This window comes from Falco biarmicus, chromosome 9 (genome assembly GCF_023638135.1).
Source record: "Falco biarmicus isolate bFalBia1 chromosome 9, bFalBia1.pri, whole genome shotgun sequence".
Classification (NCBI taxonomy): domain Eukaryota; kingdom Metazoa; phylum Chordata; class Aves; order Falconiformes; family Falconidae; genus Falco; species Falco biarmicus.
The window spans coordinates 56,112,171-56,127,259 of NC_079296.1; the positions used below are offsets into that span (position 1 = coordinate 56,112,171).

General features: G+C 45.9%; 1 protein-coding gene across 2 annotated transcripts in view; it reads left to right on the forward strand.

Moving 5' to 3' along the window:
• INPP5A (inositol polyphosphate-5-phosphatase A) overlaps positions 1-15,089 on the forward strand; it is a 257,283-nt gene that overhangs the window by 81,308 nt on the left and 160,886 nt on the right. For both annotated transcript variants that reach the window (XM_056351391.1, XM_056351392.1), the window contains exons 3-4: positions 150-250; positions 2,859-2,946. In XM_056351391.1, the coding sequence (XP_056207366.1) occupies positions 150-250; positions 2,859-2,946 (189 nt within the window). The remainder of the gene's footprint in view (positions 1-149; positions 251-2,858; positions 2,947-15,089) is intronic.

The window sequence follows — 15,089 nt, forward strand, 5'->3', positions numbered from 1 at the left end:
TTACACTTCTGCCAGCTGCTTCTCAGGTAACAGCTGATTACCCTCCTTTCAGAAATAACACATCTGGATTTGTGTCATTTATGTTATATAGTTATAGGTAATAGTTATGGATACAACTTTGTTAATACTTGTTTATCTGTTTGTTTCAGGTTGTACATGCACACAAGCCCCACTTCATGGCTTTACACTGTCAAGAATTTGGAGGAAAAAACTATGAAGCTTCCATGTCTCATGTGGACAAGTTTGTTAAGTAAGTGTGGTGGGTTGACTGTGGCTGGACACTGGGTACCTACTAAAGCTGCTCTGTCACTCCACTCCTCAGGTGGGCAGGGGAGAGAAACACAGGCAAAACAGTCTCAGCTTGGGGGAATTAAGTTTTAATTTATTGCCAATCAAATCAGAGTAGGGTAATGAGATATACACCAAATCTCAAAACACATTCCCTCCCAGCCCTCCTTTTTTCCTGGCCTCAACTTTACTCCTGATTTCTCTCCCTCCTCCCCCTGAGCGGTGCAGGAGGATGGGAAACAGAGGTTGTGATCAGCTCATTGCATGGTGTCTCTGCTGCTCCTTCCTCCTCAGGGGCAGGGCTCCTCACACCCTTCCCCTGCTCCAGCATGGGGTCCTTCCCATGGGATACAGTCCTCCATGAACTTCTCTAATATGAGTCCTTCTCACAGGCTGCAGTTCTTCATGAACTGCTCCAAAATGGGTCCCTCCTGCGGGGTGCAGCCCCTCAGGCACAGCCAGCTCCAGCACAGGTCCCCTGCGGGGATGCGAGTCTTGCCTGCCGGCCTGCCCCAGCCCGGGCTCCTCTCCCCACAGGGCCACAGGCCCTGCCAGGAGCTGCTCCAACACGGGCTGCCTGCGGGGTCACAGCCCCCTTTGGGGGCATCCCCCTGCTCCGGTGTGGACCTCCATGGGCTGAGTGGCACAGTGTGCCTCACCATGGGCTTCACCTCAGGCTGCCAGGGAATGTCTGCTCCGGTGCCTGGAGCACCTCCTGCCCTGAGCTGGGTATCTGCAGACGTATTCCCATCCCTCTGCCCCACTGCAGCTGCTATTGTGCAGCAACTTTTCTGCCTTCTTAAACAGGCTATCCCAGGGGCACTACCACCGTGGCTGATGGGCTCGGCCTTGGCCAGCAGCAGGTTTATCTCAGAGCTGGCGCTGGCTCCATCAAACACAGGGGAAGCTTCTGGCAGCTTCTCACAGAAGCCACCCCCATACCCTCCCCTGCTACCAAAACCTTGCCACAGCAAACCCAATCCAGTAAGTAACTGGAAAATTGTAGTACATAACGTGGTATATAATTCTAAGCAGAAGTCATTAGATGTGTAAAGTGGATAAGCTTCAAAATACTTTTCAACTTCAGCATGTCATATGACCTTGCAGAAGGAAGTGACTAGGCAAACGCTGTATCTTTGCATTTTTTAAGAAATTGGAAAGAGTAATTAAAGTCTTCTCTGGCCATGTACTAGCAAGGTAATCCTGCAAGATATGGAACATAGGTCTCTCTTCCCTGTCATCTCCGAGATGAAGCTTATTTTGTCTGATAATCCAACAGTTTCGTGTTTGGAAAGTGTGTTCAGGCGCTGAACTGGGTGTGAGGCCGTGCTCGTGGTAGGTGCATCCAGGGCCTGTGGCCGCAGTGATGGTTTTGATGGCAGGTGCCGCTGGGGCATGTGGGACAGCGATGCCTGTGAGCGCAGTGCACATCTCCATAACAAAAACGTCCACTGGAAGTCAGGGTCGAGAGATGAGCTTCAACTTGACCGTTTGTTCAGGAGGGATCCTGCCAGAGCCACCAGCACATCTAATGCGCAGAGTCTGAAGAAGCGAGAAGCACGGTTATTTCTGCACGGTGGCCGAGCCTCGGGGCAGGAGCAGCGGTGGGTTCGCTCCCGGCGGCTGCGGAGCCGCTGCAGGGCAGGGGCAGCCGTTCCCTCGGAGCACACTGCGGCCGGGAGGGCTTCTCAAACACACACACGAGAAAAGAGAATCGCTGCTGCTTGCCCAGCAGTTTCTCCGGGCGGGAGGCGGCCGGGCTGAGGCCTGAGTCTGCGGGGCCGAGCAGCCCGCCGGCCCGGGCAGCGGCACCGGCACCGCCGGCCCTTCCTGGCGGCGCTGCGGGGCGCGGCGGTCCTGCACCGCCCGCGGCTGGGCTGGCCGACCGGGGCGGCAGCGCCCCCTGCTGGAGGTGGGCGGCGGCTCCGCCACCCGCAGGCGCGGGCCCTGCCCGCTCCCCCGAAGGTGCAGCTCGGTGCCACCCTGGGGCACCGCGGAGCAGAGCTGTGCCTCCCAGCCGTGCCGGGGGCTCGTTTTGTTGCACCAAAATGCATCCAAATACCAAAGGGTGGTGGCCTCCATCCTCTTCCCCCCTTTCAGGCGTGCCCGGTTCCCTAAAAGCCGTCTCCAAGAGCACCTGACCCCGGCCTCTGTCGAGGCAAAAAGGTGTTTTGACGCCGCTGCGAACCCAGCGTGCCTGCCAGCAGATTGACAGCGTTCAGGAAACTAAAGCTCTAACACTGAGACCATAAGGCCTTTAGCATGAATCACCTAATTTTATGGAACTTTGTGGTCATTGGAGTCTCAAGTCCTTTGCACCTGTGTCCAGATGGCACTTAGGGCTTTCATCGTCCATGGTGACAGTGTAGCCGATGTGGTCAGCTCCAAAGCTTTGGGCAGGTGGCCATAGCATGGGAAACTTTCCTCCCTGGAAGTCACACCGCATTGAGGTGAAGGCCTGGAGTTCCTTTGGGTGATACTGGGGACATCACAGTACAGACAGCGATGCTAAAGCAATATGGTATCTTTGCACCTCCCTTTACATTTTCAATGTCTTCTTTCTCTTGTAGAGAGCTGTTATCAAGTGATGCGATGAAAGACTACAACAGAGCTCGAGTTTACCTGGATGAGAACTATAAATCACAGGAACATTTTACGGTAAACTTCTTTATTTCACAAGCTTAGTTCAACAGATGGTGAATTTCTTTTGTTAAACTGTTTGGGGTTTTTTGATTGGTGTGGGAATGTGAGCTTTTTCCACCATGGAGAGGATTACATCGTTACTAAGATGGTTTACTTTGTCAGGTGTGTAAATGCTGGTTCCACAGAAGTGGATCCATTTAAAACTTAGTAGACTACCAGAATGCATGGAAAGTCTTTTGCTTAAAATTGTCTAAGGCTTTTTTTTCCCTCTAACAACTGACCTTCTCTGTGAATTAGAATTGCCTTCCGTTCAAGAAAGCACATTACTGTCTGACAGCCTGAGTTGGTGCCAGCTCTGAAGCATGATTAGCTGGCGATAGGGCTTGGCACGTGTTCAGGAGCTCACTCACCTATCGGGTCGTGAGAAGAGCCAGGGCACAAGTTTCCACTAGTATGAAAGTGATGTTCAGATAAATGTGCAAGATTGTGTGCAGAGTTGCCTTTTGCACAGAGTAGAAGTGATATATGATCGCTGCCAGGACTGTGCAACGTGCAAACAGGTCTGCGGTTTATTTTAGGTGATTACTGCTAGATTTTACAAGGAAGAGCAGCCCTTTACTGGTGAATCAGTGACATCTCCCTCGCCTCCAGGACAGCAGCTTACTTTTCCCATGGGATCCTGCTCAGTGGGCGTTTGGTGGCTCCAAGGAGCCCTGCTGGCCAGGCTCCCCAGCCGCTCCCAGTGCTTGGCGCTCTGCACGTGGGCTGGTGCTGCCTGGCAGCTGAAGGCAGTGACTGGGACATGCAGTTAAACAAGGAAAAAACAGCCCCCACCATCCACACAAATCCCAGCTTGGTAGTGCATAACCTAGGGGAATATGAACCTGGAAAGGTTTTTGTTTATTCATTTTTAATGACTCTGGCTAGGAGCCCAGGTACTGTGGAACTGGAGGAGAGATATCAGCATTTTTTTTTTCTCTTTCTCATCAAAAGGAGAAAAACAAGATTATCAGCTTCACTGAGCCTTAGTTGGACAAATCCCAAGTCAGGAATGTTAAAACAGTGTGCCAAACATGTTCAGAAAGACCTGGTAGATGAAGGGCAGTAGTACAGAAATGTGTGTTTTGGAGTTGCTTATGGGTCAGAACTGCATCCTAATAAACCTGCTCACTGACAAAGACCCCGCAGGGGTCCCATTGCAGTGCTGCAGCACACCTGCAGCAAGCACCTCCCAAATACAATGAGAAGAGCTGTCATGGGCTCTGACCTGATCTGCTTTCAGGAGAGGGTTGGACCAGATAATCTCTAGAGGTCCGTTCTGACCTAGACTTGTCTGTGATTATGGGGGAGAAAGGGATAATCATCTGTGATCTTATTTTGAGAAGTGCAGTGTAGAAGACTAATGCAACCTATAATATCTATATGGTCACAGTACTTCTGAAGTTATTTTATGAGGTACGTTTATTTTTCATGCCACTGTGGTGAATGAAAAGGATCTTAATGAGGCTGACAGCAATCCTGGCTGTAGGACACGTGCTGTTTGTGCCTCTGAAGAGCTCTATATTTTGCAGAGTTCCTACTTCAAGAAATAACGTGGTTCCTTGTTTCAGGTACTAGCATTATTTTCTAGGCACTGTGCTTTCTTGCAGTATTCCCCAACCACCTTTATAATTCTCTGTTTCCTGTCATAAACATTACTTTGCATATCGCTTTCTTCTCATCCTGTATTTACTAAAACTAGGCCTTTCTGGAAAAAGAAATTCTGTCAACGTATTCAGTCAGTAAAGGGTGGGAGGAGGGAGGCTGCCTGTACCAGTATTATTTTCCATGGAAAACAGTCTAATCAAACATGTGTTTTTTACTATTTGATTAAATTACTCTCTGTTGAACTAATAACTATAAAGATGTAAAAAGGTTTGTAAAGCTGTTTGATGTAGCCCTGCGTGACAGGCTGTTTGTAAATAACACTACACATACCAGTAAAGCGGTGTTAAATGGTTCGGAAATGGCTCCATTGGTCTCAAATGGCAGCCATAGCAGGAGGGAGGGAGTTTCCCATAGGAGCCCTCAGATCTTCTCAGATGTAGGCTTATGTGTGTTAGTAACCTGGCAGCAGGCGTAAAAGCACTGCCAATAGAATCAACATGTTTTTTGGGGAACAACGATGAGCATAGTACCACTGCATGTTGGTACGGTACCGCTGGTGGAGAGGGGACTCCCTGTCTGGAGAGGAGCGCTTCTGGAAGGGATGTAGAGGTTGTGTTGGGCAAGCTAGAAACAAGATCCTGTTGCGGTGCTGTAGTGCAAGAAGGAAAGCAGTCTTTGAAAGTGTAGTTAGTCGAGAAGGAGTATATAAAAGATGGTGATTCTGTCTCTGTATACAGACACAGTGAAGGTAGGTAGCATGGGTGTTCTGGCTTCCAGTTCTTGCATCAGAATTTTTGAAAGCATAATGAAAAGGTGGATGTGGCTCATAGAACTATGTTTCTGGCTTTTTTTCTGTCTTGTCTTTCTTTCCAACCTCTAAGAACCTTTCTGAGCTGAATCAATTCAGTGTGGAAAGCAAAAAAACCCCAAAAGTTGAGCAATGATTTAATTACACTTTATGTTACTATTATCAGGAGAAAATGCTGTGTGCTAGAGGAATATTTTATACCTTCCTTGTTAGACTTGTAGCAGTAGTGGCTTGGAACAAAGCCAGCAAACCTAGAAAGGAGAGAGGATGCACCTTCATACTGAGCTTCTTAACCTTTTGATTCTTATAGCCTAGTTTTTGGTGCCTAATGCTGACAGCCCCCACACATAGTTCCTGAGACTACTGTCATGAATTAAGATTCATAAAAATGATTTTTTACACATGTGATTTGAAGTGGCAGTTCTTCAGCTCTTCTGTTCAGTCTGTGTTCATGTAACTTATGCACTGGGTGACTCTGAACGGGGATTTCATCACTGTGGTGTGTCCATTTAGGGTAAAGTTTTAGTCTTATCTCCAATGTGGTTTGGCTTGTATGATGTTACGTGTCTCCCTCTTTCCTCATTAGTTCTGTTTGATTGCAAAGTTCTTTTAACTTCTGTGGGCTTTTTTCCATCCCTTCTATGGCACAGAATTGGCAGCAGATGCTAGCCTTGTAGTTACTGTATTATTACCTCTCAATCTTTAAAATATAAACATTTATCACATATATTGTTGTATAAGGCTATTTGCTTTAGAAACGGAGAAGCCCAAGTAGTTACGGTTTAGCTAACCTATACCCCTGCTGCTCTCATATCCCTTTTCTAGCAGTTTTGGCAACACTTCTTCTGTAAGGCTTTCCTTGGCTGAGCTCCTGCAAAGCTAAATTAGATTTTGCTGCTTATAGTTACTCTGCTTGGCTGTGTTAGGAATGACAGTGAGATATGAGAAGAGGTTTTCAGTAGTCTGTCCCGTTCCAGTTCAGGGCAATCTAGGATGAGTGTTGAAAAATAAAAAATAAAAAAACCCCAAACAATATGGTAACGAGGTGTAACATGGAGTGATTTGGTTTTAAAAACTCTAAATTCACTAAGGATCAAAATGGTTCATTTTGCATCATTCCAGACACAAATTTTAATACCAGGTATTGTCATTTACAGTCATGTATACCAAATCTAAATGGTTTTAGGCTTGGCATTTGTGGGGAGAGAGGGAGCAGTGTTGTGACTAGGGAGAAAACTGTGGTGCTGTTGGTTGGCCCTGTTCTGCCATAGGTGATGGGGTGAAGCTGCATGGGAATTTGTTCCACTCAAAACTTAATAAAAAACACACATAAAGAAAACTCCAGCCCCTAGGGTAAGCAGTGAAGTGTACAGCCCAGGGGACGTGTGAAGATGCCGCTGGCCCCCTGCCAACTCGCAGCAGGTCTCTGGCCCTGGTGGGGCAGTCAGCTCTGTCTCCAAGGCAGGGGTTGGCAGGGAGTCAGATTTTGGCTGTGACTCTGACCTAAGGCTTTTGTTAAGGCCAAGTGTTGTGAGCAGCAGAGGTTTCATGGCAAGTGCGGGGCAGCACACAGGTGCACATGGATGAAGCAATTCATATCATGCATCAGAGATGCATGGTTTTATAAAATTTAAAAATGATCTGAAGATTAATCTCTTGGCAGAAAGGTGCTACATTAGAGTTACGCTTATCAGCTCTGGGGAAGGTGACAGCATTGGAGTTAAGAGCTCCCAGCAGTTATGAATGAGGTTTGTGGGTGACAACCTTTGCAAGCATAACGATGGCTTCCCAGAAGTTTCAGATTAACTAAACAGGCAGCTCTGATGCTGTTCCAGTTATGACTGGAAATACTGATAGCAAACGAGTGTGGACAAGCTGATGCATGTGCTAGCCAGAAATTTTCAGGTACTCGAATAGCTTCACAATGCTTTTTAAAATTCAGCCTCCTGTAAATCTCAGTTTAAAACAACAATACTTCTTGTGTCATACGAAACACAATCTAGAAGGTAGATCTTAGTTTCTGTTAGAGAATGTATAATCAGTGAAAAGACAGATATAAGACAACTGAAATAGGTAAAAGTCTGAGAAGCTGAGAAATTCAGTGCAATCGTTTTATTTATTTGTGAGTATACCCAACGGACTTCACTCTTAATTAAGCAGGTCTTTGCAGTTGTATTGATTTTCCCCAACATCCTAGCATTTATATTCTCTGTTAATTTTAATGTACTTGGTATATTTCATGTAAGGAGTAAACTATAATTTTTTTTTATTTATAAATGTATATATTAATTTATGAATTATAAAGCTTTTCAATGTGGAGAGTTACTCAGATATAGTTGGGTTTGATGAACTTTTACCTATTGATACTTCTCAAATAGCCTACGTTAATTGTGAATAAGGTGCTTTTATTCTGAAGTAAGAGCATTCATACTGAAGCTGAATAGCAGCCAGAAATAAGTTGATGTCAGTGACATTTTTTTATTGTAACTAGATCAAAGGTAGTTTTGTTTGTGCCCTGTATTTATTGATTTCTGGAATATTCAATTAAGGTTTTATATTGCTTCACAAATGCATTTTCTTTTTTTTAATTGTTAAAAGAAGGCAGAAGAAAACTCTGCTTGGCTTAAAACATACTTGCTGTCTTGAGAGAATCTTTATTGCAGAAAGTCAGATCCTGAGGACTCCAGGCAAACCCAGCCTCTTGAGAGCAAGCTTGTCACCAGCTCATGCCTCCAGTTTCTAGGGAGCATGCTAGGAGTTGTGTGATTGCTACAGCGCCTAGCTGATTTGTGGAAGCATCTGCACAGTAGGGTAGTTGCTTTATTCTCAGTGTAGATTTATTTTTAAAAAATAAACAGAATCCTCAATTGCCTGTCTGCTTGCTCAGCCTGATAGATAACCTTCAATGAAAAAAATGCTGTTGAGCTATACATCTGATGAGCTGAAGTTTCAGTTTGCTCCTGCTAGTAATACTGTGTTGTAATTAGTTCATTACATAGTAGATTTTTTCCAAATTGAAAAAAGGTAGTTTTCACAACCAGTGTTTCTGACATCAGGAAAATGTATTTAAACAGCACCAGTGCCATAAACCACAAGTATTTACCATTATTTTGCACTGATAATACAAATAAACAGAAAGGAGAGAGAATGCTGTGCTCACGTGGCTGCCTTCTTATAAAGTTCAAGTTTTGTGATATAAATTACTGAAATGAAACTACCCTTAAATAACCATCCAGGAAATGGGCAAAGACACATTATTAATGGGGAACGCAGCAGATAACAGTCCATTTTTCTGGCAGGCTTTCTTCCCCCACCCCCTGCCAAATCTGTGGTTGGGTTATAGAGGCCGAGGTATTTGCCTCCCTGAAGATGATGAAGGCATCGCTCAGCCGGGGGCACGTGTGGGTCTCCTGATGAGCAGCTCTCTAGGAAACACCTGGGGGCTGCCATTGCACCCCCTCTTTGATGGGACGCAGACCCTTGGTGTTGTGAGGGGACTGGCACGTCCTTGGGTGGCCTGCCCGCCCCCTGCCCTAGGCACTCTCATTTGGGGGTACCCCCATCCACCCCAGCTTCCGCCTCCTGCAGGGACACGGTGCATGGCTACCCAGCGGTGGGGCAGGAGCAGGCAGGAGCAGGGCGCCCAGCGAGGGCTGCATGGCAGGGTGGGTTACGCCACATGGGTATGAACAGCGAAATGAGGATAAGCACTACAAAAGAGGGCAAAAGGCTCAAATTCTGCAGTAACACAATGTGCTGTTGTACTAGGGAGATGAGTACAGGCATTGCCATAATATGTACAAAATGGTTATGCCCTTTTTTGTTGTTGGTTGTTTGTTTGTCCCCCTCCCTGATTGTTTTTACTTTACTCCATGCACTCTGTACCAGTAGTTTTTTAGATTTAAAATGCCTCTTAATCTTAGCTAAATAAAGCACTGGGTGGTGTACGGTAGGGTCTAGGAGAGACCTTTGCTCAAGTCATTATCCTTAATAATAACAATAATAATAACCTGAGCTAGTGTGACTAAGAGGGCTCCAGTGGTGAGCAGTGGTCCTAAAAATACAGATGGGCAACATTTTATTCAAGTATGTTATTTTATCTTAAAATTACATGTGCTCATTACTGAGAGAATAGTAAAGTTAATTTTTGTTAGATTAATGATACTTTAGTAATATTTTTGGTTGGGCTGAGTTCGAATAATTGGCCATTAATTGAAAAAGGAAATTGAAATGAATTTATCTTGTACATAAATCCTGTCATAGTTATTAATGGATCTTAGAAAATATCGGCCTGTTCCCAGAAATGAATGGTGTACACTGATTCTTCTGAGCTTATTAGCTGTGGCAATTTAGAGTTTTGTTAAATAAAAAAGATGATTTAGGAAGAGAGACATAATTGAATTGAATATTGGGGGAATTCACACGCCTGATTAGTTCTCAGCCCGCTCCTCCATTAACACTTTTAAGGACTTTCCAGTTTTTGCAGAAACACAAGTTTTCTCCAGGAGGTGGAGCTGAAGCACCAGGCTGTGTCCTGGGGCCGCCGGGCGCTCTGGGCGCAGCGGGGGGGGGGGGGCGGCTGCGGGGGCCATTGCGCGCCCCGACGGGCTGGGGGGTGGGGGGCAGTGCACACCCGGGTGCACGCTCAGACACGGAGCCATCGTGCCCTGCTCCCTGGCCCAGCTGACGCAAGCGCAGCTGCCTGGGTTCTGGGAACACGAGCAGAAGCAGTCCTGACCCAGCTGCGATGTTGATTTTAGTCTTCAATTTGTAGCTCGGTATCAGTGTAGCCCTTGGCTGAATGGGAGTTTTGGGAGTATGTTTTCTTGCCAGGCTTATCCTTTACTGCAGTCGATTTGAATTTTCTCCTGCTAATTGCATGAGCCTGCTTCCACCTTCTCCTTTTTCCCCATCCTCTCCTTTCCATGGAATTTCATTTTGTACTTGAGTTTGGTTTTATGATCCTATCTTTGAAAAATATACCAAACTAGAGAAGTAGAACATCATTTCTGGCCTGAGAACGTGGCAGAAGCAGTGCCTGGCAGAGATGCTGCGTCTGGAGGGATGTATGGGGCCAGGGCTGTCCTGCCAGGGAAGGTCATGCTGCAGGAGGAGCCAAGGGGCTGTCACTCGCTGTGTAGACTCTCCTAAAATTAGTGAGGTTCCTGCAGGGAACGATCTTTGAAACGAAGAAAAGTCCACAGACTCCTTTCTGACAAGCACATACGAAAAACCCAGAAGTATTTTGTCATCACCAGCTTCCACACATCACTTCTGATCAAATGTTTCCCTCTGCCTCACTGTCTGGTTTTTGGGTGTTTTTTTTGTTTTTTTCTTCCCTGTAGAAATGAGTTAGTATAAGCATTTTTAAATTGGTAACAACTTTTTAAACAAACTTTACTATGCGCGTTCTTTAGAATTTTTTTTCTTGGTACTCAAGTGCATAGGAGCATGTGTGAGGCTGGTGGGCTGTGAGAGGATGCCTGGGGGAGCCCTCTCATGACAAGTGAGGCAAACATCAGCACGGCAAGCCTCCAAGAGACGCCGTGGAGTGCTCCATTTTGTGTTGGTGCTTGCTGCTTGGATAATTAATTCATTTTTGCTTTTTGCCAATTCCACTTCCTAGGTGAGAACGAAAGGAATAAAACCATTTGAAAAACATGTTAGTCTTCCCTATAAATGCACCGAAAACGCCAGCAGCAAATCTGTAGCCATGCACAGAAGTGCCTGCTGATAAGTTCTGTGAGGTAGGAAAAGCGAAATGAAGCCCCCGACTGCGGGGAGCGGCGCTGCAGAGCCGGGCGGAGCCGCGCGGTGGCGCTGCACATCAGCGGTGGCTTCGCGGAGCACCCTGCCGTTACCGTGTCCCCGCAGCCGCCTGCCTCATTTTGCTAATCGTAATACACAGTCTCATTCCAATACATCCTCCTAGTTCTTGATGAAATACACGGTTGGAAGCTTTTGAAACCTGTGTCACAAAACTTGACCTCTTCATTAGCTTTTGTCTCTTTTTATTTGGGGTGGGGTGGGGGTGGAGTTTGAAATAAGCTGGTGAACGTCAGAAGCAGAAGGATTAACTTCTACTAAGTCATGAAAAAAATGATTGTCATTTTGTGACATGGACATGTGTTTACAACCACCTGAAATGAAATTTCCCACTTAATTTCTTAGGGGAGTCAGCAGTTGCATAGTTGCTTCCAATTTCCTTTGGATGGGAAATGGGATGTGAAAGGTGTTGCCACAGCGGTACCTTCCTCTGGCTTTGACTTCTCTCTTTTTCTGTACATTTTTGAAACAAATAAAGTTCTTGCAGTGAGGAATTTCATGGCTTATCATCCACCAGTTTTCTGACACTTCTTTATAATTGAAAGAGGAGGAACGATTACAAAACAGTGAGACATTTCACAGATCAGTAGCCCGGTAATACAGTCTTGGGTCGATTTCTGTTGTTTTCAAAGGTGCTAGTGCTGAGGAAATTGGTGATATAGCATCTTCTTTATATGTAGAATCATTATACTGTTTGTATTAACAATGGATTTACAATTTATGTGGAATTGCATTTTCTGTTGGCTGTGGATTTTATATTCAGAATTGCATACTGTAGTCATGCGACAGACTACATGTTTACAAAAAATGTGGGATTATTTGTAAAGAAAAATCATAACCCGTTTTTGTAGAAACCCTTACATCTAAAAATCAGCTGAAATATTTAAAACTAAAATATAGGCTATAGTATCTGAACACAAGGGGAAAACAACTCTTTCTAAGCTTTAAAAAATTAAGACTTTTGTAATTGCTGTCAGAAAAGAGAGGCTAAAACAAACTTTGTTGTTGTTTAAAACTACAGCTGTGATACAAGGCAAGGCATGCTGTGGTTGTTGGGTTACTTGGGCAGGTACACCTGTGAGGCACACCACTCGCCCACACGTGCACGGCACCGAACCTTGCAGTCGCTGGTATCAGTGTTTTGGTTCAGAATTTCCTGAGAGCCAAGGTCATTTAAAATTAACCTTAGAGGCCAGGGGCATGGGGCGCAGCTGCCTGGCCTCAGCTCTGTGGAAGTGCAAACCATGGGGGAGCCTGGCTGAGGAGGAATAGCTATGGACACCTCCTGGAGGGGCTGTGGCCCTGGCTCTGCCGGCGGGCAGACCACTCTCCTGGCAAGCCCCCTATCTGTGCAATCCTGCTGCCTGGCGTGGGAGTGTGGTCCTGCGGAGCAGCACTTCCCTGCTTGTGCTAGTGGAAGCCAGCGGGGTTTGGGGACAGCAGAGAGGGCAGTAGCAGTGATGTTAAACCTAAAATGCCTTGATTGGACCTTTCAGCGTGGGCTCCCCATGCCCTCCCTTGTGTTTCAGGAGTCTCTGCGGTTGACAGTGGTTAGGGGGCTTATTTCCCTTTCTGTGGTGCGTGGGGGATCGCCCGGGGCTCCTGCCATGGGTTGGAAGGTGCTTGGCTGCACCAGCAGCTTTCCACTTTGCTTTGGCACCGGCCAGGCTGGACAGCGATGTGCTGGCCCGTGGCACTGCCTCTGGCTGTGGTGGCACTTGGTGTTTTCTGAGCTGGTGAGGAACACAACAAAAGACGGAGGAGAACTGCTCTCCTTTCAGCGTAGGAGCATGTTGCGGTTTTGTTTGCTTCTGCTTTGCTGCGTATTTGATTATTGTGTGTTCTGAAAGTAAATTGTCTGAAGATCTATGGAAAGAATTATTGGTTGGCTCAACACATATCTCAAAACGTTAAGTCTTCTCAGTTATATTCCATTTATTTGACAACTCTGCTCTTAACAGATCACTGATACTGCAGGGATAGCCCTGAGGCTTTAACTCAAGAGTCCTTTGCAGCATAGTGTTTGCTGCCTGCTATTTGCATGACAGTTCTCAAGTTTTACTCTAGCTTTTTTCCTTTTTTTTAATAGTATATACTATTTAGAATTTATTCTTCTTAATCCTGTCTTGAAGGTTGAATATAATTGTCTGATACATAAATTGTTGCATACAAATAGTAAAGAATTTTGAGGGAAAACATGGCTATTAGAGATTTTCATTTGCTATGAATGGAATAAAAGTCCTGTTTTCAGGCCTTTATTTTTATCTTGTTTTATTTTAGTAAAGTTTCTTTGAAGTCCAAGAGCGGCACAGCAAATCTTCTTGGGGTGAAAGGAAGAAAACCTTCTCAACAGAGGAGCCAAGAACAGGCTCTGCAGAGCAAAGGCTGTCCTAGTACAGGCACAAAAAGCTTGCAACTTCAATTGTGGCATCCGTCCCCCCTCCACGAGCACAGGAGAAGATTCACATCACTGCACCCAGCCTGCAGTCTGTCTGTCCCCAAGGCCCCCGCACTGCTTGCTGGCGAGTGCTGAGCACAGCAGAACTGCGCCAGACCAGGACACGAGCGTTGCCTCATGGCCTGTGCTTGCTGTGAGCCTGGTGCTGTGGCATTTCTCAGGTTTGGCTCCCTGGTCGGCGCTGGGGAAGCGGACACCACGCTTCCCTGGCCGTGTTTACTTGTAAGCGCCCTCCTGGCCAGGCTGGGGTAGGGGCAAGGGAGCTTTCCAAAAAGCAGAAGGGAGAGCAGAGTAGTGCTTGGTATCCATTGTTAGCAGCTCATCTGCAAGTGATCTGTGGCTAAAGATTAATAAATTTTCACGTTACTGATTTGCAGGCAGCTGCTCATTGTAGGTGCTTCAGTGGCTGCATCATGCACATCTGGCGAACATATGTCAATAAACATTAAAATGCTATAACGTATACTTACTTGGACTAAACCCTTCCCTTCTAAAACACAGGAATCCTTCCAGCCTTCTCCTAGGGCTGTGGAGGGGTTGCTCAGCAGCCCCGCTGTCACCCCCAGTGTCAGGGTGACACTGTCTGGACGCCCAGCCGCTGGCAGGGGCGATGCCCGCGGGCAGGTCCCTGGCCCCCGCTATCCGCAGGGCTGAGCTGCCACTGCCAGCCCTTGCGGTTCCATCATGCGCACCTCTTCTGCCAGCGAGGAGAAAAGTGCGCTTTTCTTCAGGGCTAGGGGGTTAAGGATGTTTTGCGTAAAGGTTTGCTAAGTGCTTGGGAAGACATTGAATATTTAATGAAACAGGAAGAACAGTAATGAAAAACACTGAAATAATTGAAGATATAGCACAAATAATACAGTAAATGCTTTAACTTGAAGTTTGCAAAGCCCTGCATAGGTCCCCTTTAGAAATCTGGTGGCACAGTTGCCACGCTTTGTCTTTCTACGAGAAAACTCCAAATTATTAAGGTGTGGGGCAATCGGATATCTTGTTTGCATTTATATGCAGTAGGGCTAAGGGCAGGACCATTTATACATTGCTCTAGCAGAGCCACAATTTTATAACAGCTCTTTTCAAGTAATGTGTGTGAGGAATTTTGTTTGTGCGAACAAAATGTTTGATTTGGAACAGCTCTGGCTTTCATGAAAAGATGTGAGATTGGAAAATGTGAAGATAATTGCTTAAGAAATTATGAACTGCTGTTTAAAGAACTTGCTAATGTGTTTGTCTGAGGCATTGAATTAATTCTTAAATAAGAGTAGCGTGACTCTATAGAAAAACAATACGTATGCTATTTACTGATATAAACTAATGGGTTATTTAGTGTCTGAAATAATGTTATAATGCAGTATTCGTAGCTGAAAAGAAAGCAATACCCGGGTCTGCTCACAGCCTTTCTATGAATATCATGTGGCA